This window comes from Delphinus delphis, chromosome 3, assembly GCF_949987515.2.
Source record: "Delphinus delphis chromosome 3, mDelDel1.2, whole genome shotgun sequence".
Taxonomy (NCBI): domain Eukaryota; kingdom Metazoa; phylum Chordata; class Mammalia; order Artiodactyla; family Delphinidae; genus Delphinus; species Delphinus delphis.
In genome coordinates, this window is record NC_082685.1 from 160,788,205 (window position 1) to 160,809,561 (window position 21,357).

Below are 21,357 nucleotides of genomic sequence, written 5' to 3' on the forward strand. Positions count from 1 at the left end.
CGCGGAGTTTCCAGCCCCTCACAGAGTAATCAGAACTATTGGAAACATCTGTGCACTTGACAGAGCCTGAGAAATGAAAATCAAGCCTGTTCTGACAAAGAATCGCATACTGAGTCAAAATTCTTTCTCAAAGCCTTTAGAGAGTTAGTAACAAAATCTAGTACCAGAAGAATGTCTTCAAACAGTGCTAGAATTATCATTAAGAAAACCATATCTTCTTGGCTCTGCCCCTAAGAATAAACTGACTTTTCCCATAAGAATCTCCTGCACAAATCTATAAGGGGAGGATTAAATGGGCGTTTTCTAGTCCAGAGAGGAGACAACCCATGGATTTCTGCCTCAATGTTCGCATTTGAATATTTTAAACTTATTCCAAAGCTTGTCTTTAAGACCAGGCTTGTTAATTAAAAAGACTTTTTTTTTGTATAAAAGACTTAAAATAACTATTTTCGAGTATCAATGCAAGTCATTACAGCCTTTTATGTAGAACTGATCTCCTAATTAGAAAAAGGTTGGGTTATCCTTATTTATTGTCAGTGACATTTCTACCCCTAGTGACACAATTTCTTCACTATGTTGAAAGTGTTACCATTCCATTGATCTAGTTTAAAAATTCACTTTTCCTTTCCAACCATATTCTGTGAAAGTTTTCACATTATCTTTGTCACATCTCTGTATTTTATGGACTTGTATCACGGGCTCCTTACCACAAGCATTTGGTTGAGGATTGCAATTTATGAAAATCTCAATTTCCATGACTCACATTAACTCTTGTGACATTCTCATCAGAAGATATTCTTTTCCCAATCTTTCTGCTTTTCACCTTAAAAAAATTAAATGTGGTGACTAAAAAGCATGACAGTAAAATGGCCTTAACTGGAGCAAGGACCGTGGATACTATAATGAAATGCCTCCTCCAAGACCAGCCACGAAAGGGCTGCCGGGGGGAACTCCAGGGATGCTGGTGCACGGACGATTCGCAGAACCAAACCAGGGCCCCCTTGCCTGAGTTCTCGCAATGACTGAAAATGAACAAGTTGCTGTGTTTCACCCAAAAGAATGAAATACTCACCTGGTCGCAGGCACGTGAACCTTCAAAAACCGTCACACAGAACAGAACTTTCCTTTTTACATTTTCTGGAGGAACCACGGTATATTGTTTTGCTTTGCCTGAACCCAGTTAAAGACAGTAACTGAAGCAGAGCCGTGGCTGGGTGCTTCTCACCTACCGCTCGGGCTCTGGCATCCCCTCCCTGGAGCTCTGCAATGAGGCATGTCTACTTTACGAGAACATATAGCTCTCGAGAGACAACAGCAAACACCTGATGTGAATGACTGGCTCGCAGGTGACTTCTGGGGCGGGTTCCGCCAGAGGAACAGGGGCTCTTTACAACTGACACGCGGATGGTGTAGTCCTCCCTGTGAATGAATCTGCTTCGAGAAGCTAAGATCAATTGCGGGTGGGTGTCTGGCCAACTTTCTGAGAGCGCTTCAGGAGAGGGGGAAGCGGTCTACTAAAAGCCACCTTCTCCTATGGAATAGAGTGTACCAACCCACAGTCACATCCTACAGCCCAGCACGGTGCAGGCACTAGAAGGGCCTTGCGGTTTTGTGCAGGCTTCACACAGAGCAGACCAAAGAGCGGCTCCTCGCTTAAAGGGGACTAGAAAGTACAGCTCCGTGAATTACCAGCTCCGTGGTTACAAGAGAAAGGCCACCACCGGCAGTCAGAACAATTCCCCAAGGAAACGCATTACCCCAGCTTCTCCCTGGGCAACTTCGCGGAGGCCGGAGGCTTGGGCTTCTCAGTGGCCGTCCTAACCACGGGACCATCAGGCCCCTTGCTTACCCCAAACTCAAGGCCAAGTTCACAGGAGAAGCCGTCACAAAATCTGCTGCTGGGTTTCCAAGAGGACCACTGTGAATCTCTCACAGATTGGGGTGCAAAAAGAAATCTGTCAGAACCGAAAAATGGTTAAGCTGGCAAAAATGGTGTTTCTTACCACCCCTCCCCCAAGAAAAAGAAGAAAAGAACGAAACAAAAGGAAACAGAAAAAAAGAAAAGAAAAAGAAAATCTGCGAGAAAAAACGTTTTCAAAAGCAGCAGCTTACCCTACCCAACATTTTTACCCAGAAAAGAAATACTGAGTATAACATTCAGGGAGGTTAATCCTTTACTCTTTGCTGATGTGATCACACGCTGGTTCTGACACGCAAATATCCCTTGGAAGCCTTCCTTGACCGGGATACACATGAGGTGCAGTGGAAAGTTAGATGTCAAGAAGCTAAATTTAAAAGATATATTTGAAAAGGCAAACTTTAAGTGTAAAAAGCCAAGCAGATCAGAGAGAAGACAGCTCCCAGGTACCAGGCCTCCAGGCTCAGCGGCAGCTGGCCTGGACCAATGCCACACTTGCCCTCACTCTGAACATTTTAGAACGAGAGGCGCCGAGGGCTGAGCCGCGGGGCATGAACGAAAAGCTTCGTTGGCTGAAAAGCAGAAACAGGAATGGGGCTCGGGAAGCAGTCAGCTGGCCCCACCTGTACTACTTTCAATCACAGGCCCTGGAAAGCAAGACCCCTCTTGGGACAACTGAGCCCAAAGGAGCCTGTTTGCTGTGTTTCCTGGGTGAGCAGCACTTATCCAGAAAAGTTCATTTGAAAGGCCTCTTTTTTTCCCCCTGACAAGCTAAGGTATGACAGCCAGGTAACCAGCCGACTGGGTCCCTCACCCAGAGGAAGAACAACCAGGATAAACCACCAGCCTCGAGTCTGAATCAAAGATGGGCCGCCACTGTCAGCAGTGACTTTGACCAGTACTGTAAAATCTACATTGAAAAGCACTTCCCGATGCACCACTATTTTTAGAAGCACTTTTGTTAACAGTTATACCTGAAGTTGTAGTTTTGAAAACTCTGCCTTTTCTTAGAACTGAGGCTCTCTGCTCCAGCATGGGGAAAATTTTGTTTTTCTGATTGAGTAAAGTTAGCAAAGGCTGCATTCGTTCTGTGGCTTTATGAGAGCACTTCAGAAACTTGTTAAAAATTACAAAAAGCCACAGTCACTTAGAAAGATAGAGGGAACCAATGCCAGGGGCCACCCTCGCCAGGCTGCCAGCGGGGAGGGCTTTCTCTGCTTGTTCCTGTGGAACGGCACCTGTCCTGGGCTGCACAGGGCTCGATGCCCTTGCACCTGGGAAGGCACGAACCGACCTCGTGAAGAGCACGGACTCATCCTACGGCTGATGCGGTAGGATTACAGGGGAGCGGCTGGGAAAACGTTTCAAGCAAGAGTCTCCCGCTTCTTCAGAGGCTGCCCGTTCAACACGTGATCAGTATTCAGCTGCTGAGCCACCAAGACATGCAAGTTCAGGAACTGAGTCTGAGCAACTTACCCTTAGCACAGCTTCTAGCTCCTAAGGAACACAATTAGCTTCTAAATCCACTGCAGGCAGGAGTGCTCACTAAGAGGCCGATGTGCAGCAGGTCTGCAACAGCCAGTAACGAGGGAGAAGGAGGCAATTTTTGAAACGAAGACACAGTGACCGTCGACATCTAGGCAGTGCTCAGGGCGTGTAAGGCACTGTTCCAAATGCACGTTTTTAATGCTCACAGCCCTAGAGGGGGGAGTCGTACTGTCCCCTGTTACAGATGAGGAAACTGAGGCACAGAGAGGCTGCTGAGAAGCAGAGCTCAGAGGCCTGGCTGGGGAGCACCTGCTTGTTCTTAACCATCTGCTGTTGGACGCTAAATACTTTGCCTACTCGACTCCGTTACCCTCTGGGCGGAGTCGGGACCCTTAACTGACATCCCGGGATTAAAACTATGTGCTGTGCCCAGAAAGGCTTCTGAACGAAGCGACTCAACTTCATGCCCACGCGGGCAAACCTACACGAGGCTCGGGACACCGTGGCGAGGGCAGCAGGCTGGGCAGCGCCTCGAGCCAAGGCTCCCTCCTGCTTCTGGCAACTGCAGGCAGCGGGGAGAGCGGGAGCTTAGGCGGGCGGCACACAGTGCCAGGTATGTGAGGGACGGGGCTGATGCAAGCACGAGGCACTTCCTAAGCAGGCTGAATGCAGGCTTCCTTCCTCCAAAACTTGAAGCCAGCCTCATCTTAAAACGTACTGGCATTAATGACTTTATACACTACCTCAGCGCTGCAATTTATGGAAATCCATCCAAGCTCCTATGGTGCAGACTGTCACTTCACAGAGGTTTATTGACTTTTTAAACTACATAAATTTCATATCCCCAACACAGTGCTATATATACTTCATGAAAAGTAACTGAAACCATTTATTTTTTTAAATGTGTGAATTCATATACTCACATCACAAGCTTAGGGGCAAAATTCGTGCCAAGTATCAAGTCTCAACTGAATTTCTCGTTCATTACAAATAGCACGGCTCGGCTTCAGACATAGAGAAGGCTCACACCTGGCCCCCTGCTGCCTCGGGCCGCTTTTCCACAGCCTGCCCTGTCTGGCCTTGGTTATTTTTTTCATCCTGACCTCAAGATGGTTTGTTCTATAGTAGTAGCCTATATCTGATTCACATATTTTCTATTTTCCTTATAATATAAATTTTTGTTATATGAAGCAAACCACAAACTAATAATGCACACAGAAGAAAAAAATACTAAAAATGCTTCTTTAATACGCCAAAATATTTAGTTCCTCCTCAGCTCTAGTGTGAAGTAACAGGGTCTAGACCCCGCCAGGTAATTAGATCCACATTCTGTTTCTGGCTTCCGCTCTCTATTCCGGGTGGCCCTGCGAGGGTCACCTGGCCTCCCTCATCCCCGCAGTGACCTGGAGGCGTCCCCTCCCAACATCAGGGAGACAAGCTCAGGACAAATGAGACAAGAATCTGGCAAGCATCTGATTTCTTTGGAACCCACATTATATTTTCATGAGATCGCTTTATCAGCGCAAGCACCATTAATAAGGGCAAGAATCAGTGCTACACTGACATCTGGAACAAAGAGATGGCAGCTTTTAAAACCGACGTTTGCAAAGAAGGAAAGGTGCTCGGGGGCCCTGTGGTCTGTATCTGCTAACAGTGTCCCTGGAGAGAGGGTGTCTCCAGGCCCCTCCTTACCTGACTCTTCTAAAACCCTGTGCCTCATCTGAGAGTTACTACAGACAACTTCTCCTCAAGAGTTCTCCAAGAGGCCAAGCCGAAAACATCCCCCCACCCGGTTTCTGAAATGGAACCAAACTCCATGATAACAACTAACTCATAACAGACATCATAAACTAAGTCAAACAGGCAGAATATGGTTAAGTAATTTCCCTTGCCAGATCTATCTGCCCATGTCATCAGAGGCTATTTAAACTTGAAATATGTAGGGCGGAAAGAACCTTGGGACATATGAAAAGTTACTGCCATCAGAGATAACAGGGCTTTCTGTTTAAGCCTAGTTCAGAGTAACAGTGCATTTTACAAACTGACTCCATAAAGGATGCAATTTCTTAAATGTATTCTCCTGAATCATCTACTGACCCTGAAATGTTCTACCAGAGAAGTACATAAAAGGAGAAAAACCTCCCCAACGCAGAGAACAGACATGTGTAGGCATATGTGTGGTCGCAAACATGGGCCTTCTTTTGTATAAGGCCTCATGGGTATGGCCCCTCCAAACTCCACACTCTGACTTATCCATATTAAGTGCCACACGCTGCTTATGTTCCTCCCAAATACAGAACACAAGAACGGAAGAAGACAACCCATTGCCATTCTACGGTCTTAGGAAGACATTTAATCCTTTCTGTGTACTTCCTATTAAGGACCTATGGACTCAATGAGGGGTATTAAATACATGCCACGTCCATTTAAGAAAGCAGTTCTGGCGCGTCACTACGCGAGACGGTTAAGAGTCATGAGCACATCAGGTAGGCTGAGAGCGGCTGAGTGAGGGGCTGCTATCACAGCTTCACCCGGGAGCACAGGCAAGGCGGCACCTGCAGAAGGGGCCTTGGCGGGATTTCTGAGCTACGGATGAAGTTCGGTGCCTAAGGTATGAGATGAGGTAAACAGAAACTGGTGAGTTACCTTCACAGATAAAATATTTAAGAGGCAGTTCTTTAATAATTCTAATACCCCAGTAGATCCCCAGTGTAAAATGATTAATTTCCGCAAACCTATACTGTTGCTAGTGACGTATCCCTTCTCTCTCACTGGGTACCTAATGTGTTGTCTTTTTTTTTTTTTTTTTTTTTTTTTTTGCGGTATGCAGGTCTCTCCCATTGCAGAGCACAGGCTCCGGACGCGCAGGCTCAGCGGCCATGGCTCACGGGCCCAGCTGCTCCACGGCATGTGGGATCTTCCCGGACCAGGGCACGAACCCGTGTCCCCTGCATCAGCAGGTGGACTCTCAACCACTGCGCCACCAGGGAAGCCCAATGTGTTGTCTTAAAAGCAACAGTTCCTAGGATAATGCCTTACTTTTCTACAGGAGTTGTACAGACTCAAATCCAAGTTCACATAAGCCTATTTTGCTATAATAGATTCGAAGTAGAACGAGTTGCCTCTCCCTAACTCCAGGGCAGAGCCTCATCTGTGGGGCAAACCCCCTGTGAATCCCAGTCCGTGCCCCGCAGCTGCCAGCCCCCAGTGTCGGGGGCCAGGGAGCCCGGGGGCACTAGCACACGGTTCTCTGTGGGCCAGAGGCACAACCTGGTACCAGGCAGCTCCATCTCAGAGCCGGGGGCTGGAGAGCCAGGAGCCCCTTCCCAGATGCAGGGGGCGTTTCCAGACTCCCCCCACCACCCATTTATACATAAACCACCCAAGACGCAAAGCTACCCTTTCTTCTTGGGCCAAACACCAGAAAAATCTTAACACCCCTTCCAAAGGACAGAACTTTTTATATTTATTTTTCTCTGGCAATTTCACTCAAATAACCTGTTTTTTAAATAAATTTCTAACTCAGGTAAACCCAGACCAGATCCATGAGAAGACATCTGGTAAGACTGCGAGTCTGGGGGCTTGGTGGACCTCCAGCTGGGGCGGCGATGCTCAGCCTTGGCGAGTCTGTGAATTGGTCCCCTCGGCAGGAGCCACGATTACGTTGGACCTTTCCTTCAGGTGGAAGTCTTGTGTAACTATTAAGATAACCCAGTCACCTCAATTACTACTTTTTTAAAAGAAAATAATTGGGATTACTCTAATGAGATGTTTCCAAGTTCAAACTTTATTTTCTTCACTGAATGACTATGGGGGGTGGGTGGGCCTCAGGGAAAGAGGCTATTAGGGACCAAATGACTGAACATGTCATTTATCTTATTCCTCATTATTACTACTGGAGAGAAATATTTTCTGAACGTTATACACCGAGCTCCGAACAAAATCAAACGAGACATTGTTTTTGTTTTCCAGTCCTGTTACTCTAAGCATTGTAAGTTCTAGGGCTTATTATTTAGTGAAGTCAAAAAGGAGGTTGAGAAAGAGCTAATTACTCCTATTAGAAGGATTCTGAAAATGAAATCAATGTAGGAAACCAATCTTTTTAAACCTACTCACTTCTGTCCTGGAAACAACATTCAACACCATGAATTCTGTGAAAGCAAGTGAGAAAAGACCGAAGGCTGGGACTCAGACTTGCCTGCTGAAGCAAACCCCGACACCGGGCTCTCTGCTCTGACAGCAGCCGTCTCCAAATGACGGGAGGTCAGGACAGTGAGTGGGCTGTGGAGACATCTCGCAAAGGCAGACACCTCCAGCCCCCTCGGGACGAAGGTCTCTCGTGGGAAAGTCCAGCCCGTGTCAGGCACTGAGAAACCCAGGAATTCTGAACCAACGGCAAGTTCAATGAAACCCCTACTTGCTGTCAAAACCTTGTTTTAAGAACTTGGTCTTAAGCCTTCTAGAAAAAGAACAGAATAGGTGCTTATCTCAGTAGGAACTGAGGACTCTGTGGACATCAATGCTTCCACTGGCTTTTACAGGGGTCTCTGGTCACCTGTGCATCACGTAAGCCCAGGGTTCCAACTTCTCCCATCAGTTTATTTTGTAGGTTAGTTGATTCTATCAAGACAGAATCACAGGACACTCTAGGCCACTGCTGTAGAAGGTAAACCTACAGACTTCTTTGCTGCAAATCAGATCCTCCTTCCTGGTGGGTAGTCCACGGACGACTCAGGGCCCACCGGCAGATGCCGCTGCCCCTGCTTCAATCAGAGCGCCCCGCTTTCACACACCACGGCTCTGTGTAAGATTTAATTTAAAATAATAGGGTCTTCTGCTTAATATAAAATAAAATAGCTTAAACACACTGCCTTAGAACACTCGGATAGAAAACCATGTAACGGCACTGGGAAGGGCGAGTGATTTTTTCCTGAATCTTCAGGGTTCAAGTCTGCTAGCCCTGACACTGTAAATCTTTGCTCCTGGTACAATGTCCAGGCACCTCTTTTAACCCATGGCAGCTGTTTGAAATGCTGATGACAAACTGTCATTTATCGACCAATCGGAGACTGGCCACATGCACCTCCCCAAAGAAAGAGGGGCTAGTTCTGGCTCACCTTATCACTGTCCAGCGTGTTCTGAGACGTCCGGGATGCGATTGAAATCGTATCAGGCTGGCTGCTGCCATCTCCTTGGCTATCCAGATCCTCTCCATCCCTGGAGACACAGAGAAATTCCTGACATTGCTAGATTTGCTTTTCAAGAATGGTAAAGATGGGCTATCAGCCATGGGAGGAAGAACAGATTTGTTTAAAGAGGTGCAAATCGGTCTCTGATTACGGCTGCCACCACGGTATTAATGACGATAGATGACTGACTCTTCACTGAGAACAGGTTTTTTGCTGGGCCCTGGGCTGAGAGTCTAACATCTACCACTGCATTTAGTTCTCACAGTAATAAAAATCCAGTTGATAGGGTCACTGCCATTTTAGAAATGAGAAGCAAAAACGTCTAATTGCTACATAACTTGTCCAAGGTCACATGCACGACTTACACAGGAGCACAGATTAATAACACTTGGGGTGGAAAAGGAAAAGAATTAGGGATTTGCATATAGACTTTCATTTACTTTAAGCTGAAGGAGGTTGTTGTCTTGACAAAGGAATTTCATTACTAAGAATGATGTTATATATAAATTGTATTCTTTAAAAAATTACTCCTCAATACTTCTCAAAAATATTTGAGAAAAATGATTTTTGAAAAATAGTATGTTAACATTGCCTTGTTCCTTTCCTTCAATAAAAGCAAACTTACAAAAAAATCCCTAGGCACTGACCTCCTTCCCTTCTGTCTCGTTGCCGGAGCTGTTTTGGGGATGTGAATGGGCTCCTTCAGGGCGCCTTTCAGGTGAATGGTCCTTTCCTGGATCACTTCCCGGATATGCTTGATCCAGTCCTGCTTGTTTTCTATACTGGAGGCCTTGACAAAGTGTTAGAATCAATCAGGATACAGAAGGGGCCTTTTCCAGAACCTGCACTAACCGCACTCAGGTTCCTGCATTCCTGGAATTACCCATTTAAAAAATAACTTTTCAGCAGAAAAGCAACCATCTCCTGTGTTTAATTTCCCACCAAATAAATGACCCTAATTTTGAATATTCTGTCATCAAGACCGTTTTTATTCTATAGCGTTCATGTTATTCCAGATCTCTGAATATTCTAGTAATCAATCATTCTCCAGCCCTAAGACCTGTTAAGCAGCCCTGGGTAAATATGAAAACACAACCACCCCCAAACCCAAGTGTCTTGAGGCCCTTTAGGCAGACAAGTGGCCAGTGCCCCAGAGCTTGCCACCTCGCCCCCTTGGACTCACGATCAACTGGTGCAGCTGCACCGTTTCCCCAGCTGCGTCCGCTCCCCATATCCCCACTTGCACTCCGTGGAGTTGGGGCCTCCTTAATCCTCCTGTTATAAATGAGGACCTGCAGTGTGGACACACTGGAAATGTGCCTAAGGCCACACTGCCAGCAGGTGAAGAAGCCGGGATTCCCGGGGGGTGGACACCCCAGCCCATCCCCCCAATCTCTGCCTGTATCCACCTCTGGTTAGACCACGGGGATAAACCAGGGTAGCCTACTGCCAGTTACATATGGTGGATTTCCCTCAACTCCACTGCAACACTGGAGAAAGGTTCTCTGGAAATGACACATCGTAGATACTCAACAAGCATCGGTGGAATGAACACATATGGCATTGCTTTTTCCAGATTTTTGTCTTTCACTGTGCCTCAAAGGAGGTGGTTTTTTTTTTTTTTCCTTTTTACATGTTCTGGGCCTCAGTAACAGCTTTTAATTTCCTTACGGAAAACATCAACCTCCTATGATATAAGCATAATTCCCTGTGAATGATTAAAACAATCGTCAGTGGGATTATGGATGAGATCACGCAGGGAGGGGAACCCAGCATTTTCTCGTGGTGGACCTTGTTTTTGAAAATACAAGGTCAAAGCCCATGCTGGGGAAGGAAATTAAAATTGAGAACTCTCTTTCTAAATAAAATGTTTTCACTGGAGGGTGTGTCTTCAAAGTTAATGAGAGGCAGTAACAGAGAAATAAGTGAAGGAGAAAAGGAGCCTCCTGTCCCTCTTCCCAGATCTGATGCCAGGAGAGCAGTTAAACCGATTTCTCCTGGGGCAGGAGGCAGCGTGACTAGGGAACAGGGGAATCTGTGCATGAAATCAGCATCTCAGGATGGACAACTGTGAACAACACAGAACTACTGGCATTTAAATGCCTGAGACAAATATTTGGGACGTTAAACAAAGTGAAGTATCTGAGAAAGGCCATTTGGCAAAGTTTGGAGAGCTGTATGTACCATGTTCAGAAATAAAGAAAATTCTCATAATTTAAGTAGAGCAAACTGACCATTACCTTTACGGAGAGCAACTCTCCTAACCTTAAAGAAATTAAACAAGGAAAAAGGCACCAATTTTTCAGAGACAGTAAAAGAAAGGTAACCCAGCTAGAGTACTAAGCAAAGGCCCCACTTGGCTAAGAGAAGGGAATAATTTGTTTCATACTCTCAGTAGTCTCAATCTGTTCAAGAAAGGATTTAGAAATAAAATTCTCCTTTCCAGACTGTAAAAGTAAAAACAGGTCACAATTTTGTTCTACAAGTACTAGGCCATCACCATCACCGTCATTACCACCGTTACTGTCACCACTGCCACCACCACCGTCTACACCATCTACACCACTGCCATCTCTACCACTGTCTATACCCTCACCACCACCTATACCATAACCACCATCACCACTGCTAAAATATCCACCAATTCCACCTCCACCTCCACCCTCACCATCTCTACCACCATCGACACCCTCACCATCTCTACCGCCATTGACACCCTCACCATCTCTACCGCCATTGACACCCTCACCACCACCTATATATACCATAACCACCATCACCACTGCTAAAATATCCACCAACTCCACCTCCACCTCCACCCTCACCATCTCTACCACCATCGACACCCTCACCATCTCTACCGCCATTGACACCCTCACCACCACCTATATATACCATAACCACCATCACCACTGCTAAAATATCCACCAATTCCACCTCCACCTCCACCCTCACCATCTCTACCACCATCGACACCCTCACCACCACCTATACCATAACCACCATCACCACTGCTAAAATATCCACCACCTCCACCTCCACCACCATCTACGCCATCAACACCACCACCACCACCACCACTAAGCAGTCTCTGAAATTAATAAGGACAGCATTTCCTTTAGCCTCTCATTAGAAGTCAGAAAAATATTACCCTCAATTCCCTAGAAAACTTTCATTTGGTAAAGCCTGCAAGGAAATCTGATTCTTCAATTGCATCATGAGTATTTTATTATGTCCTAAATGAAAGTAGTCCATATCTGGCTAGAATATCTGGCACTATTTCTCAGATGTACCCTTTGGCATGTGTCACTGCAGCTAATCTGGATAAATACTCATAAGTTGGAAGTTTTAAGGTCCTGAGTATACTTTAAAACTTTATCCCTTAGAAAAGTTCAGCTATCTAATATCGAGCTATCAGTGCAATTTATATTTTATAGGGCTTTACACCAGTACTAACGAGAATACACTGGGTTGGTAGTCATATATTCATTGCAAAACAATCCATCATTTCCATGTGAATAAAGACCTTAGGAACACAATGGCTTCCACAGTCAGCGGTCACTAAAGTACAGGCTCTACAAGAGCGCTGTACTGTTAAATAACTCACAGTTGCTGGAAATACCGTAGAGAGATTCAAAAAGAATGTAAGGGACAAAATTGCTGACATGCAAGTCCACACACCAGAGGCCCATTAAGCCTTTGGCTCGTCTCCCAATATTCTACAAATCTTCAGCTCCATCTGAAGTCGCTTATGGTCTTTCCAGATAGCTCAGAAAGACAGTTCCATCTGCATTTTCTCAAACACAGGAGGAGGGAAGTCCACAAGACACCCTTAGAGCCCTCCAACTTTCCTAGGAGAGGTTAGTGTACTCAAAACAGCGTTCAAATTAAATATTCAAAGATATATTCCTCCCTCAAAGACTACACACTACAAAGCACCCTTAGTGTTTTTGAACACTTTAAATGATAACATTACCAAACCCTATACCTGATCATGATCCACCCCCATCCCCGGCACTTTTTTTCTCTGCCTCCAAACTGGAAAGCCAAAGACTCTTAGGACCCCATGAAGGCTCCTGGCACGTTCAGCCTTGAAACTGTCAAAGGCCCTCACAGATTCTTCAGGTGCCTATTCTCCTTTGGAAACCAGAGGTCAAGTGCACAATGGGAGCTACTGGTCCATATCTCCCTCCTCCTGTACCTCAACTTCTTGCATCTCTTATGGAATCACCCAATTCTTTGCAAGACTGGAAGAATGGAGAAGTTTAGAAAGACCTTTCTCCACGTGACCTTTTGTAGGCAAGCAAAAATTTAGCTCGAGTAATTTCACCACTAGAATACCAAACTGAATTTCTTCTACTGTTCTTTTTGTGGTAATCCCCAATCTCTACAGAACACAAAGGGAACGATAAAAGGACATGAAAACCAATATGGCTCAACAACAGGAAAAAGCACTCACAGACATGGTCATCTTGTCACAAAGCACATTCCCAAGCCTCGGATGGACGTACCTTAAGGACAATTTTATTATCTGAAGTTGGCGTCCTCCCCACCCACAGTGCAAATTTGCAAGGATCTCCTTCAACGTGTTCTGTGACACCCAACTCTGAGGTCTGGATAAAAAGACAATTACATAATTAGGCAACAGTAAAATTCTGGCAGGATATAGAACAGAGACAAAGGAAACCGTTTTTGGTGACTCGTGCTCGTGCTAGGTTGTGATGACACGGTTTTGTTTACACTGATACATACTCCTTAGACCTCACTTTAGTTAAAATGAGGAAATTTTGTTCTTAGGCTACACGATTGGCTTCATCTCTTTCGCTTCCTCTGAGCGCCTCCACTGGAAATCCTGATGCAGGTCAACAAGCAAATCCAGAAGAAGAAAACAAAATATCTGGAAAGTTCTATTTCCTATTATCTGGAAAATCAAGAGCTGACTATTTTCAACCTTATAAACAATAAAATGAGTCTGTCCCAGTTGCAAAAGAGCTGCTACCATGCACCTCCATTAACGAACTAGCTTCACAGGAGAAGCTAAATGATATTTTAAAACACAGTTCGTTTCCACTGTGTTTATCAATAGCATTAATGTTTACTATTTCGCCAATGATGTTAAGGGCTAAGAGACAAACTTTCTCTCTATAATACATGCATTTGCAGGAGATGCAGAACACGGAAGAGTGTAGATGAAGGTCAACGTCTTCATCCTCCCCCGCAATCGGGTTCACCCCAATGCATTCTCTCCTTTCCAGCAAAGGAAGTGATTCATAATTGTGGCCTCTGAGGGAACCTTAACTTTTAAAAGATAAATTAAGTGAAGATGTATCAGCTTCTAAAACAGACTAGCTTGGTCCCTAGGGACTGATTAAGGCCAGCTAGTGAAATTATTAGGCAGCAATGCTTCATGTTTTCTTTCCAGTTACAATATGATCTAAAATGATGTAAGGTGGGCTGTGATCCAAAAGACAATCTCAAACAGGAAACAAGCCAAAGAAAATGGTATGCCTATCGTTAGCCTGAACTTGCAAACTCCAGATTATTATTAAGATGATTTCTACACTTGGTAGTATTCTATTACTTCGGGAATTTGATTAATACGTGGATATCATAAAAACGTATAATGTATAAGTTGTCCAAAGTCCAAACATCTACCAATATTTATAAGTGATCTGCCATATCTTGTGAAGAAACCAAATTCTACCACATTTTCTATTCTCTGATTGTGATTTTTTCCTCCCCCTGCCCAGCAATTTTGTGTTGAAAGCCCTCTGAGATATCGCCCACGCAGGGAAGGCGAGGATGACACCCGCCCAAGACTTTTTGGAGCGTCGACCTGTGGTTTATAGATACTCGTGTGGGGCTGCCACCCATGGAAAAGAGCACCAGGTGTGTTTCTCTTGCCCAGAAGTACGCCGACAAGTTAAAGAAGAATTCAGATGCATCACTCTATCTACCAAGCGCTCAAGGGAGGCTGTCTCTAGGCAGGTGGGGCTGTGTATCTTTAAAACGATTTCTGCTTATAACATACATTTTCTCTAATAATGGTATTCTGCTGCTGTTTTTCAAAAATGTATTTTTAATGAAAAAATCAAACTTCATCATTAAGAGCCCACAGTTAGCCACCCAGTAGGCTGCTTCAATAAATTCCAATGTCGGTGAATGAAATATTAATTATAAGGAGATGAGAACTTACTTAATTATAGTCTAACATGATTGATTTATTTATAAAGCTAGTTAAGGCACACAGGAGATAAATAATTTAAGTTCACTTACGAAGTGTCTTCTTATGCTGCAGTTGGATTCTACGGAATTTAGAAAAAGCAAGTTTCCTAAGTCTAGGGACACTCAAACTCACAAGCGCCCTCCAGTGGACTCAAGGCTGTCAGAATTTCACTGAAGAAGCTGCTTCAGAGTCACACTTTAGGAGTTAGGAGGTTAAACTGAAGGCCACAAACAGTCATTTTTCTCTGACCACAAGAAGCTGCAACTGTGTCACCTTTAAACTTACAATTCTGAAGGCCTATACTTACAAACAATTTGCTTTTATAAAGGTACTTGCTTCTGCCACTGGAATCTTTCACTTCTTTACTAAACACTAAGGACATTTCAAAAAGGAAGAGGTGCCGTTCTCGACCCTTTCGAATTAAGGTTTTGGGGTCCCACACTTGGAAGGATTCCTGCAGGATGAGTTCTCCCTGAGACTCAATGTTTTCATCAAACCCTAGAACACGAAAAAAAGGAGGCACGGTCAATTTGAAAGAAAATGAAAAATGATGCAGTAGTAGCATCATGGCTACTTAAACATTTGCAAAACGCCCACCCACTCAATCTCTGATTAAAGTTTCCCATCTGGGCCTCTGGCTACCCTTCCCTGGGGGGTTTTCTCTCCTCTGGACACGAAGCTCTTCAAGCCAGTCGGTCGCGCTCTGGTCACTGGCTGCCGTTCACTGCGGCTGTCTCTTCCTGAAGTGGCCGACACCCGGGCAGGGGCTTCTAGTTACGTGCCAGCCTCCAGCAGCACCCTCCTCTACGAGCAGAAGCCCCTCTGTGGCCGCTCAAGCCAGCACTACCCTTCCCACCCCCCGTGCGGCCAGAAGCAGCCACAAGCACGCTCACCTACGCCCGGGCCACGCAGGGAGACTCGGCCACAACTTCCGGTTTCTGCCCTTCGAGCTGTCCCCTCCCCGCTCTTTCCCCACCTCCTGCTACATGGAAGGCTCACGTGGCCTTGACACACCCTGCAGCTGGCCAACCAGCAAAACATCCAAGGAGTGGAGAGAGACCAGCTGGACAGAGCCTGAGTGCCCAGTGACGCCCTGAGGGCTGCCCACCAGCTCGGGATTCTACATCAGAGGGGGAAAAGGTGCTCTGGCTTGGCCTCTGAGGTGGGGGGTCTCTGTAACTAACAAACAGCAGCACCTCTGCCCTAACTGGGAAACTGTTCAATGGGACCAATGGTGACCACACAGGCTGGCCAACGCGTCTGGGGCAGGATGACTTCTTAAAATAACTCTGTAACCTGATAATGAGAGTGAGCTGAAACACAGAAACAGCTTTCTTAAACAGAAGCATTCACGGAAATTATACTGGCGATGACCATTTTTAGGCGTATTTGTCTGATTCTCTTTTCACCATGTTCCACGCGCTGTTTGGCTGCACGGGCAGGGATGTGGAACCTGCTCGGTTCACGGCTCAGAGATGGGGAAGATTCGAGCGCTGTTAGGGATTTTACAATCTTGGGGGACGGATCTACCTATCCTTCCACCTGTCCTTCTAACACAGAGACCAGGTAGCTGAAGGCAAGTGACACAAGGCGCTCCCAGGGTTCAGAGTGCGGAGCGGCTGCTCTCCAGTGAGGGGACAAGGACAGGCTTGTGATGTACTCCTTAAGGAAAGCAACGAGACCAATTATTGCAAAAAGAAGGCACCTGCACCTGCACTGATGACTCCTAACTAAACACAGAGACACAAGGATGCGGGGGGTGCGGTGGGGGGGTGGACAGGTGGCATCAGCAGGAGGCGGGAGGACGTACCTTCCAGCATGCTCAGGTGCATGGCGTCGTTGGCCCGTTTTGGCACACTGAGCATCACCTCCAGGCCGTCCTTAATCTCCCCCTTCCCCTCCTCGCAGCACGTGAGCAGCTCCTGTGGGAAACCGACACCGTGAACGAGCCCAGGAGAGCAAAATGCTCTGCTACAGAGGGCTTTGCAGAAATTAAAGAGTTTGTGAAAATCCACGACTTGCAAGATAAAAACAAACTGTGGTCAATTGGGCAGAGATTCGCATGGAGAGCGCATGATAAACCTGAACTGCTTCTTAGTCCAATGGATGCAAGAGTGTGTCCTGCTCAAATCAGGACGTTTCTTCAGTTCAGAGGAAACCAGATGCAATCAGAGATTAAAACAAAGTTAGTGTCCACGTCAACTACCGAGCCTCAAAAATGACAAATGAAATATTTAAGCAGTGTAGCAAAGCACAGTCAGCTAGTGGTTACATCCGAAGGTCAAGCCAGAGTCCAGTTAGTACTGCTCTGCTTGCACAGGATCCCAGCATGATTCTGAGCCCTCTGGTGCCATGAACACGACGCCCCCTCTGCCCTGGAGCTGCCCTGTCTCACAGCGGGAACAGCATCGCTGCACAGTTACCTACAGGGAAACGCTTCTTCTCTGTGCTGGGACATTCAGAAAGCTCTAATGATTGCAGCATGCCTCCCCGGGCATAAGATCTGCGTAGGGGAACACCTGTCATTAGAGGAGTGACAGCAGGACAACAGATTCACATTCTGGTGGGCTCCAAGATATTTTCTCACCAGCACATCTATGATTTTTATCAGGCAGTGACAGTAACAACAGCTTTCTGTGTCCTGGGGCTCAACAAGAGGGACGTGGCCCTGCAGTCATACCCTGGATGGTTTCGGGCAATGCAGCTGCCTGACAGGCCCCTCTTCTCATGGCCAGATGGTGTGCACCTATTATTCTGAGCAGCTTGGCAAAAAGTGCTTTAAAACTGCAATGCGCTGAGACTAACATCACTGTCAGAAAACCCTCCTTGCTGGGGAGCTCAGCATAGCTCATGACTGCTCTCTTGAAGAACCCCTGGGCAGAATAAAGTCAGGTTTATAAATTAAAGCAGAGGTTTAATAGTGAATGACTACATGTGAGGTCACCGAGGAAGAGATCTTTACTAGAACCACGTGCTAAAAACAAAACCCATCAATCCTGAGGACACTAAGAGGTAAATTGCCTTTGCAGAACTAGAAAGCAAAGGGCAAACGTGAATATAAACAACTTAGCCTCCTGACTTTCATTTCATGTTTACAGCAACCACTTATTTCTGCCGTGGTGGTCATAAAATCACTTAATGGGGTCCTGATAGGGAAGTGCAGGAGAGCTTTTCCAATGTAAGAATGCCATAATGGTATCCCTTCACCAAAGAATGTAGCCACTTTTTACTGTTTCTAGATTTTTTTGTGTTCACAAAAAGGGTAAAAGTAAGGGTTTCAGGCATTCATAACTTCATCTTCTGTATTTCTTTTATATCTAGAAAAATTACATGATCATCTCCTATTGCTGTGTTAGGACCGAACTGGGGACTTAGTTGGGTTCATGCAATGTTCTTACTGGGATGAACGGATGTGGGTACGTTGTAATGTTTAATAACATTCACCAGCCAAGGAAACGGTGGGGTAAACAGCATGAGATAGAGTTTGTAAATTATTTTTCTTGCAGTCAAGAAAATGTGCGTCAGTTATATATAATGAATTCTGTAACAACTCTTATCACAAATTCTAAGTTTCCTTCACCATTCTATCGTCAGAACTAATCATTATTTGATTTTTACAAGTGTGATTTTAACTATAATCATTCATAACCAAGAAACAGCAGAGGTCAGTCTGATACAAGTCATACTGGGAACAATGGTACTAAATCATCCAGGACTGACAATTTTTCCTTCCTTCCTCATTTTATGTCAGGGGCTAGGGTCAGTCAACAAAGTTCAGGTGCATAATCAACGAATATACTATTCTTTACCAGATGCACTGACAAATCGGTCAGGGCAATAAATGGCAATGAGTTATAAAATAACATTAATTTGCTAGGTGTCATTTCAAAAACTCAGGGTACTTTATATACATAAAACAATGTCAAAATGACAATGCACAGTGCATAAAATTTTTCAGGCTGAAGAGGCTTCATACATACTTTTAAAAGGAGCTGATACTTCGTTATTCGCTGAACAGGTTTAATAAGGTAGGAAGAGATGGAATTGGCTAATCCGTGCCGCTGTTGTATCTCCTGAATTAAGAAAAAGCATACACACACACACACACCACTGTGTAAGTCAGATAACAGGAACTAAAAATTTACATTCATTTACTCCCACGATGAATACACACAAACCACTTTTTCTAAAGTAGAAATCACTATTGCTTCTTTTAATAAGCTCAACATAAAAATAACAAATCTCGGTCATCACTTTGAATACTAAAGACACAGTGTTTCCCCTGTATTACAGGCCTCCACGTGCAGAGGTCAAGCAGGGAAGCCAACCACTCCTGGTGCCGTCATCACTGCATCTGCCCGGCAGTCAGACTCTCCCACTGCAGCTCCTGAAGCTTCGGCCACGTGCGCACCCTCGCCACAGACCACATCACAACCCTCCCTACTGGAGGCTTCCTTTGCCCTCGCTATAAGGAAGTCCTCTCTCCTGCTTGCTCTCATTTTCACATTTGCTCTTAGCTCTTGGCATCCTCCTTAGGGCACGGGGTTTTTTTTAATGACTTTTGATTCCAAACAGCACGTGTGCCATACGCTCAATAAGGCCTTCAATAATCCTAACTGCATAGAGCCACAGTGTTGGGCTCCACGTAATGGCAAAGACCCAGGGTCGTGTGAAATATTGGAAAGAGAAGGCCTCACTGGGCTGGGAGCAGGGCTTCATATTCACCCAGGCAGTGACATGTAACTACTGGTCATGAGAATGGCAACTAAAATAGGGGCATCTACAGGCAGGGCTCCACCTCAAAAGACAGGAGCTAAAATGTATCCTAACTTCCCAGACTTTCGGAGAAGAGCAGATGATCACACTCGGCCGTGTACAAACAAAAAGACGGAAACAAGTCTAATACCCTCGTGGCCTCGTGCACCAAATTATACGTAAAATTCGAAAGTACCTTATCTTTTAATCAAAATTTATTTGGCACACGTTTGACTCTGTTCTGGAAACCCCCCAATCACTCTATATATTATATCATGAGGCTCCACCACCGTTTGTACTAAATAACCTCCCCGCAACATGGTCCCACAAAAGACGAACTATGTTTACACCAATGAGAATATAATTAATGAACCTCCCGACGGTCTGAGCTGTTAGGGAGCTATCTGTAAAATTGTACTGATAGGCCACTTCTGGAAGTGAATAACATCATGAAATTGAAATGGGAAAAATAAATGATCGAAAAAGGTCCAAAGTTATTTTTTTATAGAGGGGAAAAGAAGCTTAATAGTTAATACTCATACTTTTTACATGATATTACATATAAAAAATTAATGACTATATATAAATTGTAAGTAATGACATATACACACATGTATATATTAAAATCTGAATTTTTTACAGATATACAGCTTGAAGTATTTGAGAAGCATCTTTTAAAAACAGAATATAAGAAAATCCCACTATAAATGTGATCGATAAAAATGGTATCATGCCATCCATTAGGTGAAAGTTATGAGTCACGTTGCATTTTATGTACGCGAAATGCAACTCAGAAAATATCACAGCTTCTTTAGTAATCTCTTACTTACATCAAAGTACGATCCTGCATGCTCTAATATCAGCTGAGTAGAATCAGGCTTATTTTTGCAATATGTGACATACATCTGAAACTTGTCTGCCTATATAAACAAAAAGAAAATTAGACTATCTCTTTCTAATGACAAAAAATCAAATTATGATAAACTTTTATGTAGAAAAGAAGCTGTGTGTATAAATGAAATTCAAGCCTCCAATTTAAGAAACGCTGCTTTATAAAGAAACTATTAAAATAAGAAACACATCCTGCTAATAGGACACACGTCCTCCCCTGGCCTGGAGAGTCGGGGCTGGATGCCGGCCCCTCTTCCCATGATGCTATATGCAAACGTGAGTGTCACACTTAGAGAGCAGGGCCTGATCACCAGGTCACCTGCCTCCTTCCCTCCCTCCCGACCGGAAAATCCTCCCAGGCAGGGCTGGGCACTCACGATTACCCGTGAATCCCCAGGGCCATGAAGAGGCCTGACACACTAACTCAACATTCTATCTCAAACCATCACTACTATCAATAAAAAGTTTATTCCACATTAATAACTAGCTGGAGAATGTAATTCTTTGAGGTAAAGTCTATTTCTCTCTCTGTAGACACCAGGAGAAAATGGCGACACTTGAGAAATGAACAGTATTCCTTCCAACTTCCCTCAAAGCAACTGTGACAGAACAAGCGGCTGAGGTTTCATTACCCAGGTTACAAAGCAATGGCCAACGTCCTCTGGCAACTGTTCATATTTTTCCAGCTCTTTGAGGAATATGCTGCAGAGACAGAAAACGATACTAAATGATTACGGTGTTTTAAAACATTTTACTAGTGAGATATGCCAGGAATTAGACCAAGCATACTGTGAATTCAGACAATGTCTGAACTTCATCATTTTAATTAAATGCAGTGAAAACTGTAACTTCTAGATTTTAATTTAACAAAATGTAAAGCAAGTGCTCTG

The 21,357-nt window shown here is 44.8% G+C and overlaps 1 protein-coding gene across 4 annotated transcripts in view; it reads right to left on the bottom strand.

The window, feature by feature from the left end:
- Positions 1-21,357, bottom strand: part of TRIO (trio Rho guanine nucleotide exchange factor) — a 372,133-nt gene that overhangs the window by 82,668 nt on the left and 268,108 nt on the right. For all 4 annotated transcript variants that reach the window (XM_060009655.1, XM_060009656.1, XM_060009659.1 and 1 more), the window contains exons 26-33: positions 21,100-21,169; positions 20,407-20,496; positions 18,802-18,894; positions 16,632-16,743; positions 15,129-15,319; positions 13,107-13,208; positions 9,243-9,385; positions 8,524-8,623 (exon numbers count right to left, since the gene is read on the bottom strand). In XM_060009655.1, coding sequence (XP_059865638.1) covers positions 8,524-8,623; positions 9,243-9,385; positions 13,107-13,208; positions 15,129-15,319; positions 16,632-16,743; positions 18,802-18,894; positions 20,407-20,496; positions 21,100-21,169 — 901 coding nt within the window. The remainder of the gene's footprint in view (positions 1-8,523; positions 8,624-9,242; positions 9,386-13,106; positions 13,209-15,128; positions 15,320-16,631; positions 16,744-18,801; positions 18,895-20,406; positions 20,497-21,099; positions 21,170-21,357) is intronic.